The sequence below is a fragment of the Pinus tabuliformis genome, chromosome 6 (assembly GCF_031772625.1).
Source record: "Pinus tabuliformis cultivar Carrire ecotype Pingquan chromosome 6, CPIR1, whole genome shotgun sequence".
Lineage (NCBI taxonomy): Eukaryota > Viridiplantae > Streptophyta > Pinopsida > Pinales > Pinaceae > Pinus > Pinus tabuliformis.
This window is the reverse complement of record NC_142292.1, coordinates 1,471,869,489-1,471,878,735: the sequence shown is the minus strand read 5'-3', so window position 1 is coordinate 1,471,878,735 and position 9,247 is coordinate 1,471,869,489. Positions and strand designations below refer to the sequence as shown.

The following is a 9,247-nucleotide window of genomic DNA, read 5'->3' as shown; positions in this document are numbered from 1 at the left end:
TCAAAAGTTGACTTGCAAATAACTAGCTGCCTAAAACTAGATCCACGGAGTACTTGTTGGTCAAAGATGTAAAATGTCGCTTTGCATCTACTTATACTGACCTTGTTGCAAATCTATTTGTAGTAAGTTAATTTTTATTATCCTTTTATACATATGATATTTCTTTCTGGATAACATAAGATGTATTATTTCAAAAAAACAAAATGTCTATTGTCAACCTAGAGTGGGAAGTACCTATCATTAAGAACAATTCAGTATGGGATTGAGTGTTTCCTGTTTTTCCTACAATGGTCCCTTTACCCTGCAGCTTGCATCAGTAGCTCAAGAGTTAAAATATGATTTGAAAAGGGTGAAATAGAAACAATTGTTAAATGTATCCATGTGCAAGGCAGTATTTAAATATAAAACACAACTATTTGTTATATCAAATACACTAACTGAATACAAGGGTAAGTTAACAAACAACAACCCTCCATATTGTTATAAGAATATATTTATAAAAAAGAGAATCGTAAAGAACAATTTTTATTACTAGATAGACCCAGCCCTTTCGCTCAATATCATTTTTGAATCAGATGTCAGTTATGTGTCGCAAAAATTGAAATATTTCTTCATAGAACTGCTACTAATACGAGTAAGTAAACGAGAAGGCTAATGTTGAAAGAAAATTTTAAAGTCGTACTAAAATACAAACCTTCTTTTTAGACTCTAGAGTTCTATAAAAATAAACCTTCTTAGCCATCTACATGTTTCCTACATGGAAGAAGGACTATGAACCACTAAATTGCAGAGAAACCAATATAGTATTAAATCTTTTGTAGAAATGGCATACCTGATGTATTATATAGGTGGCAACTTCCCTTATGTGTACCAACAAGTGCTCCCTGATTCCACAACCAAAATGTAACATTAAAATACATTCAAAGTCCATCCACAACCTCCTCACATAATTGAAAATGTACTAAACTCAATTTCAGCACTCTGCTGGACAGATGGAGGAAAATGTGAACAGACCTGGCCATCAGGGGTGTAGCATGCGGCAGTAACCATTTCATGCAGATCAGTCCAGTCAACAACTTGGCGGTCAGGAATACTCCAAAAGTGTTCATGCTTGATATAAATCAAGTATTTTGGAAAATTGGCAGTGATTGACATCCTAGTTAACTTTGTAAGATACCAGCAATACAAACTATCTTGAAGCTAACACACTACAAACTATGGCAGCAAATGGAAGTGTGTATTTAAACACATATCAAACCAACGTTACAAATATTTACCTAGAAAAAAGTAAGCTTACCATAGTCATTGTGTGAAAAGACTCTTAGACAACTCTTGCTTGGCATGTCCCACAATCTCACTGTCTTGTCCATCGATGATGAAAGTAAATACTGCCCACAACCATATTCAGGAGCTTAGCCACATGCTAAAAAAAAACTCTTGCTCAGGGACTAGCTTTCAATGTTTTCTTTCATCTAATCACACAAAAAAAAACAATGATAATTGTACCCATAAAAGTTTAATCAAATTTTGTGCTAGAAAATCATATGTACATCCACACAGTCATCTAAATGATTTAAGTAGGCCTAAAGCAACCAGAGATTGTAGCAAATATGACAGCCCCATAAGAAAGAAAAGCCTAAAAGGCAAGTTACTAGGAATTGGATTCAGATGTACATACAGATCTGCCAGATTTAATCCTCAACATGAGATATGCCATATTAATCAGTTGACTCCATATTCCAGAGCCAATGTTTGGAGCCTGATGAAATTCCATTGGCTCAACCCCTTGTTTGCCATGGGATACAAGAAGACTTTAGAGGTTGATGACGTACCAAATGTTGCAGGCAAGGATACTGCTGAAGAGTCATATCGAGGACTTGAAACCAACTGGTGCTGTCAAAAGGTCGAGACAAATATACAGAACCCATCAATGCTAAAGGCCATTCTGTCATCTGTTTGGAAGGGAATGATAATCAATTCTTTGTTTGCAGCCATATTTAGCTGTGCAACATATATAGGTCCATATCTGATAAACTTGTTCGTAGAGTACTTGGGAGGAACAGAGCATTTTTCCTATGAAGGCTATGTGCTGGCCTCTGTTTTCTTTGGTGCAAAGATGATTGAGTCATTGGCCCAGAGACAATGGTATTTTGCAGCCCAGCAGCTTGGGAAACCATATATCTACGTAGGCTCCAAGAGCTGAGAAGGGTTGAACAGGGCAGGCACTGTGAAGGTCAGCGGTACCATAGCTTATGTTCCACAGTCTCCATGGATTCAAAGTGGGAAAATTGAAGATAACATCTTATTCAGGAACAAGATGAATAAAACCAGGTATGAAGGTGTACTTGAAGCATGTGTTCTGAAGAAAGACCTAGAATTGTTTTCTCATGGGGATCAAACAGAGATTGGTGAAAGAGGCATCAATTTGAGTGGTGGACAAAAGCAAAGGCTGCAGCTTGCTCGAGCAATCTACCAGGATGCAGGTATCTATGGATTTACTATTAATATACAACAAGATACACAAGAACATTGAGCAATCCCATGATCATAATTTCCATATCTCCTTGTTTTGTTCACCATTATAAAAGAAATGAAGAGTTACAATTGAAAACAACCTTATTCTTTCAGAAGTTTCAAAAATTACCTGAAACTCAAAAGAGACCCTTAAGTATTGAAAATTTATCTTGACAAATATGAAAAGTTAAAATAAAGTTTAATGCGATAATAATTCTTTAAAAGTGTCATAGAGTCCTTAAAACTGGAAAACTACTGTAGTCACTGGACAATCCCATCAGTATTTTTCTTGTACTACAATGGACTAAATTCAGCTTGATGAATGTAGCAAAATCAAAGGCCCCATTGTAGTCACATGAGAAACAAGGCCATGCAACAAACTGAACTTCCTTGATGTGAATCCGACCTTTATGACAGGTAACAAACTTCACATGATGTTAAAAAGTCGAAATAACATAGAATTTGAAAAACAATAATGGGAATATTCTAAATGAAACTCCCTGACTCTCCAATACAGATAAATGTCTATTTTATTTTATTTGTCTAGTACCATTCAAGCAAAATCTATTCACGTGTGGTTTCAGATCGGATAGTCAATATGTGTCTCAACTTTTTAACACAGCAGGAATAACAGTCAGATGAAGGATAATATTTTAAGTACCTGATCAGTGGGTCTGTCCAGAGCAAGGGAACCTGACATGCCTGGCACCAGGCTAGAACCAGTGAGAATATCTCTAACAATGCCGCTTATATTGAGATCAAGAAGTGCCTTGGCAGCTAAAGCAGATCCACCAGCAAATTTAGATAGAATCCTAATCAAACCCTGCAAGCCAATTGATAATATGAGACCATGCAATAAGTTATAACAGAACCTTCCAATTTTTTTAACAAATAAGTCACTTATGTTGATATCGTATATGTGGATGTACTAAGATATGACTGGCCACTTCCAGAAGTACCGACAGATATAAGTCTTGCTGCTTGTGTAACCAAGCCATGATAAAAGAGTTCATCTAATTTCTCAGAAGAAGAGGCAAAAGATTCTACAATCCGAGTCAAACAAATACATGCATGTTCGACCACCTGCGTAACAAATATTTATCATTGGCCAGAGGAGGAAATGTACTTCAAGGTAAACATTCAAAGGATCAATAAAAATTGAACACAGAACACAAACAAATATAAATTTAACGCTATGCCATCTTTATAAACGCACTCCTACGTTAAATATGAAAGGAGAATATGCAAAAAATAGATTACCTTTGAGTCATGAAATTGAAGAAGATTTGTCAATATTGGCACAGCATCCATTACAAATTCCGCTGCATCAGATGGAATCTTCTTGCAAATGTTTGCAGCAGTGGACAATGCTACCCTCTAGTGCATTCCAAGAGCAGACTCAAACATAAGATTAAATTTTCCTATATAAACAAAAGCTAATAAAATACAACTTTTGCGACTGTACTTGAGCACCACTGGAGAAAAATTCCAGATAAGATAGCACTGCCATTAGAGCACCAGCACGAAGGCATGCAATGGGGTGCTCATGAGATATCTTCTCAAGTGCTTCTAAAGACTGCACCACAGGGATTCATAGATTTTGGTGAAAACAGTCAAACAACTGGGAAATCATTTTGGGTAGAACTGAAATAAGCATTTCTTTCAAATTGCATGAATAATTTACACATATGCAATACGTAGCACATACTTGCTCTGCCAAATCCATATACTCAATGGTCAGCAACCGATCGCAGAAAGAAGGAACAACACCATAATGCACAACCGAGACACAGGCCTGGGGAAGAACATCGCAAAGATGAGTTAAAGCTCTGGCAGCCAGAAGCATTATTTCTGGACTGCTCTCATGGTTAAGTAATGTTACTAGCACTGGCACAAATGAATCCACTGAGAAACTGCTCAAAGAATCCTTAGTGGAAATGGATAAAATTTCACAAAGCTGGCTGAGAGCGTCAGTTGATGACCAATCTCAGCGTCGGCCCTCAATCCTGACAAAATTCTTCTTAATCTGCTGCTCTGCTGTGAAAAGGGCATAGACCCAGGCAAAAGATCATCTCGCATGGCCCCCAGTTTACGTAAAAGGCCCTCTAGTGCACTGCTTGCAGTAGTGATATTGTGCTGAAGACTGCTAACACCTTCATCTTCATGATCTTCATCAGAATCATTATTACTAATTCCCCCTCCTCTTTCCCTCTCGTTAGCCTTTTCAATCCCTTTGTCATCATGTTCTCTCTTTGAGGCTGAACCAGAGGACTCCATTTCCAAATCCACGCTAGCCAATTCAGGGCGCAAGCTCGCTATAGTAGAACCAGAAAGTGGCCTGATCGGCAAGCGAGAACGCGGTGGAATCGAGGCAGCAGATGCAAACGCAGAGGGAAGACGAGCTCGTTTGTTGGCCCTGGATGACTAGGCAGAGGATGGCCTTTGCGCTATGGCCTCCGCTTGCTTTCGGCTTCGTGTTTCCATAAAAGAATCTGCCCCCACCAAAACTGTGCAGGGCGGCCTAAAATTAAACCTGAAGCAAAATTTAGTTGCAATTAGAGTGAAGGTATTATGTCATCATCCCTCTTACAATCCCCCTTAGCAAACCCTGAAAACAAGCAAATTTGACAATAGAAAACTCACACCACCCCACTCCCCCTCTGCCCCAAAGCCACGCACAAATAGCTCAACAAGTTGCTCAATTTCCAAAATCATCATAAGCCTATCAGTCAAACGCATTTACAGCATTCATGGAAGCAAAGACTACAATGAAAACAGGTAAAAATCTAAAATGACTTTTCAAAATACCCAAATTCAATAAGCCCAATACAAATTTAAGCTGGAAATTAACCCGAATGGGCACAGCAGCAGAAACCCATCAAACGAACATGCAGCAAAACATAATCAACGAAATGACAGAATTTAATACAGGAATTTTAACCCAACCTGGCAAATTTGACCCTCAAGGATTTGATGAAGAACAAATAAATACCAAATGACTTTCACAGCAAGAAAATATACTTACATGTATCTCAATATTATGGCCGGATCCTCCTCCGCTTGTCCGCCCCTTCACAGATTCATAACATGCCAACAAAAGTAAGCTCTCAACTAAGAAACGAAAATGCAACATCAAATTTCAAATTTAAATAAAAATAAGAAAATCAACCGATGTCAATAAAAATAAAAATGAAAGTCGAAACTTTTATCCACCTTGTGGGCCCTACATGACGGCCATGTGCCTAACACCTATCTCCCTAGCATAACACATGCAAGCTATACAGTAGGCCACCTAAGGTCGCATCAGGTTAACAGCTGTGATAAGGGAGATTGAAACCTGAAACCCGGGCACTGTAGCTGGGTGGAATACTACTACTCAAGTCCATCCTCTTCCTGGATTGAAGAAACCCACAAACGCATATTTGAAAAATCGATGGTTGCAGACCTAGACCTAGAGTGGAATCCTTTTCCATTGGAGGATGATTTCTTTGCCATCAGAAAGAAATGGCTCTGCGATTTCAATTCGAATGTGAAGAAGGCCATAGAGAAGGAGCCCTTCACCTTTGCCTGCACAAATCGTATAGCAATGGAGATGGAGACAACTCCTTCTCACAAAACCATTCGTAGGTTTCGACAGACCACAGGAGGACGTGGGGATTCATTCGCTGTTCAAAGAATAGTAGAGAAAGCTCAGTTCCGCAGGGATGAATTCGTGAAGGACCTGGCTGATCGAATGACAACGATGGAGATGAGTGTGGAAAAGCTCAAGGATTTGAAGGCCAAGAAGGAAACTAAACCTGAAAAAGCAAAGCCACTGCCATGTGCATGTACTGTGAAGAAGTCCTTAAAGCAAGAATGGAAGGGGGATAATGGTGTGAAGGGCAAGATTTCATACAAATGGGAAGAATCTAAGAATAAAGTCACCGATCCCATCACAATAACAATTCCTGGAGCGCAGCAGGGGGAGTTCAAAACCATTCGAGTTGAAAAATATATTGTTATCAATGATAACAAGTCTTCAGATGCTAAGATCGTCATTCCACTTGAAGAAGGCGGTGGGAGCAGCAGTAGCAGCAGCAGCCACTCAGATGATGATGAGGCGTGTAAGAAAATCCAGGCAAGACAAAGATGAAACTTATGTTGAAAATGTTGTCAAACATATTACTTGTTCTTGGTCTTCTTTTGCTGACAACTATTTGTGTGTAACATGGCAGGGTGTGTTGGCCAAAAGGAGAGCTGCAGCAACTGGTCAACTCAGTTGTAAGGGGAAGCAGAAGGAGTTGTCTCCCCAGGATGCTGCTGTGATCATTCAGACCTGCTTTCGGGAATATCTGGTTCGTCGTTCCCAAAACCTTCGCAGCCTACGAGACCTTGCTATAGCAAAGGCCTTCCATGTCCAATAAGCTTTGCTTGCAGAATAAACTAGACAGCAGCTCGACCAACAGTGCCAACAGTACTGATTCCAGGTAAGACCCATTATATTTTCAATTAAATAGTAGTAAAGATTCGATTATGGTTTTTGGATTTGAAATTCAATGTGATAATTCTGTTGTGCAGGGAATGGGGATTTGAGAACTTACAGTTTGTCATGGATCCGATACAACAGGTCGCAGGTTCGAAGCCCCGCAACCGACGTTTTCGCGAACCAGACATTTGAGGGCCTCACGACCTGCCAGGCCATGCGAGAGCAGAATCCAAGGTACGCCTGGAATTAAACTCGTTGCGCCCCTTCAATAAGCCCAATACAAATTTTCCTAATTTCTCATCATCACCATCCGCTCAATTGTTTCAGGAACCCGACTCATTGGCATCGTGACCTGACAGACATGAAAAGAAGGGCGCTGCCCATCAGAAATGCGGGAATGGAGTCACTGACGACCACGCTCCACGCAGTTGACATCGAAGAGAAGAAGGAGCCAAAGATGTCCAAGGCGTCGAAGCCCAAGAGGAATCTGGAAGACATATGGAAGGAAATCCAAGGCGCCAACAACTGGGAAGGGCTGCTTGATCCCATGGACGGCATACTGCGAAAGGAGATCATCAGATACAGAGAGTTTGCCCAGGCCTGTTATCTGCAAGTATCATCGCAAGGATCTGTGTAGAAGCTGTGGAGTACTCACGCCAACTGGATGGGCTTCATAGCTGTGGCCACGGACGAAGATGAACAGAACAGTTTCGATATTAGTTTGCCACTTGTATCCCCATGCATAACCATGGCACTTGTTTTATTTTCTGTATATCTATGAGATCACGAATTAATGTTAACATTAAAACAACCGGTTGACGGTTAGAGAGAATACAGCAGGCGTGTAAACCCAATTTAATCTATGGTCGGGCCTCTTCCGCCTCGGGAAGAGGCCAAATAAGATGGAAAAAGCTAAGTTTGAAATAAAACTTTGGTTATCCGGCACAGCGCGTTAATCGAGCGTTTGAAAACTTTGTAATAAGCAGCGTATAACACAGTGATAAAACGTGAAACTAATGCTATCTCGCACCGGATCGATTACAATAGTCCCTGCCGAATGCCAGATGGCAGGGACTAATTAAAAAAAAACCATAGAAGATAAAGAAGACAAAAATGTCGTTTCAAATTAGTTTATTACGCCGTAAGACGTTCCTTCGTGAAATGAAGTTCTTATCATGTCAGGTATGGGACGTTGATTTTGATGTTAACAAATAACGGCTACCATCAAATTAAAATCAGGTATTTTCAGTTATAATTGGGTACCGTGATCAAATTAAAATTCGGTATTTTTAGTTATAATTTGGTATAGTGATAAGCTATAGGAAAAAAATTGATACGGAGGCTCTTGCGTATAGCGTGGTAGTCTTTTTTCACATTTGTTCAACGCATTGCAAGAAGACAACAAGAGTCCCTGAATCAGATGAAGACTGCAAGAGCTCTCTTTTTTGCATTGGGGTGGTTGGCAAGGGTGGAACAGGCAAAAAAATCCTCCTCAAGAGAGTCTTCAACAGTCCAAAGGTGAGAAATCTCTTCAGAGATGACTTGTTGCTTTGGCTCATTGTTTCCAATAATCCATCTTTTACAAATCTTAGAAATGAACTATGTATGCAAATAGCCATGCTTACAAAGAGAGACTTAGATAGAAATGAAGGTGATGAATATGCAAAGATGCGGTTGCAAATAGCCATGCTTACAAAGAAAGACTTAGATAGAAATGAAGGTGATGAATATGCAAAGATGTGGTTGAGTCAGAGATTGTAGACTCAGAGGTTTGCTTTATTTTTGGATGACGTTTGGAGAGATGGTTCCCAATTGACATAGGAATTGGGTTTGCTGCTGCTAACCCACCACTCCAACTCCAAACTTGTTGTAAGTTCAAGAAATTGCAGAGCCCTGTCAAAAATTAGAGATGCAGAGACATCTGTAATAAGAATGGGGGATTTGGTAGAAGAGGACAATTGGCAGCTATTTGCTATTCATCCTTTTCGATTTCCATGATTCAGTCCACGCTCAGGGAGAGTGTTCAACCTTCAGCCAATTCCTCTACATCTACCTCCATGCAACCCATTTCTCCAAACACAAAGGGCCTTTTCATCGAAGAGACCCTCATAGTTGGACCCCTCATACTCGGACAAGAGGATGCCTTTGCAGTATTAGAGATATTTGTGGTGGAAGCAGAGGAAGAGGGTAGGTCCCTTTTTCGCATTGGGGTGGTTGGCAAGGGTGGAGCAGGAAAAACCCTCCTCCTCAAGACAGTGTTCAACAGTC

At 40.0% G+C, this 9,247-nt stretch overlaps 1 protein-coding gene, 1 long non-coding RNA gene and 1 pseudogene across 3 annotated transcripts; 1 reads left to right on the top strand and 2 right to left on the bottom strand.

Moving 5' to 3' along the window:
- Positions 1-233: 233 nt before the first annotated feature.
- On the bottom strand, positions 234-1,100 carry LOC149264198 (uncharacterized). Its single transcript, XR_016250053.1, has 3 exons — positions 1,015-1,100; positions 833-884; positions 234-301 (listed from the first exon to the last, which is right to left on the bottom strand). It is a non-coding gene; the product is annotated as an uncharacterized LOC149264198 (long non-coding RNA).
- Positions 1,101-3,925: 2,825 nt separating this feature from the next.
- Positions 3,926-4,390, bottom strand: LOC149264197 (E3 ubiquitin-protein ligase UPL3 pseudogene; annotated as a pseudogene). Its single transcript, XR_016253018.1, has 2 exons — positions 4,223-4,390; positions 3,926-4,090 (listed from the first exon to the last, which is right to left on the bottom strand). The product of XR_016253018.1 is annotated as an E3 ubiquitin-protein ligase UPL3 pseudogene (transcript).
- A 1,476-nt stretch (positions 4,391-5,866) lies between these two features.
- LOC149264196 (uncharacterized) lies at positions 5,867-7,616 on the top strand. The gene is made up of 5 exons (XM_089397191.1): positions 5,867-6,631; positions 6,729-6,899; positions 6,941-6,980; positions 7,072-7,213; positions 7,307-7,616. Exons 1-5 carry the CDS (start codon positions 5,948-5,950, stop codon positions 7,614-7,616), a joined length of 1,347 nt encoding a protein of 448 aa, XP_089253317.1. The 5' UTR covers positions 5,867-5,947.
- The last annotated feature ends 1,631 nt before the right edge of the window (positions 7,617-9,247 follow it).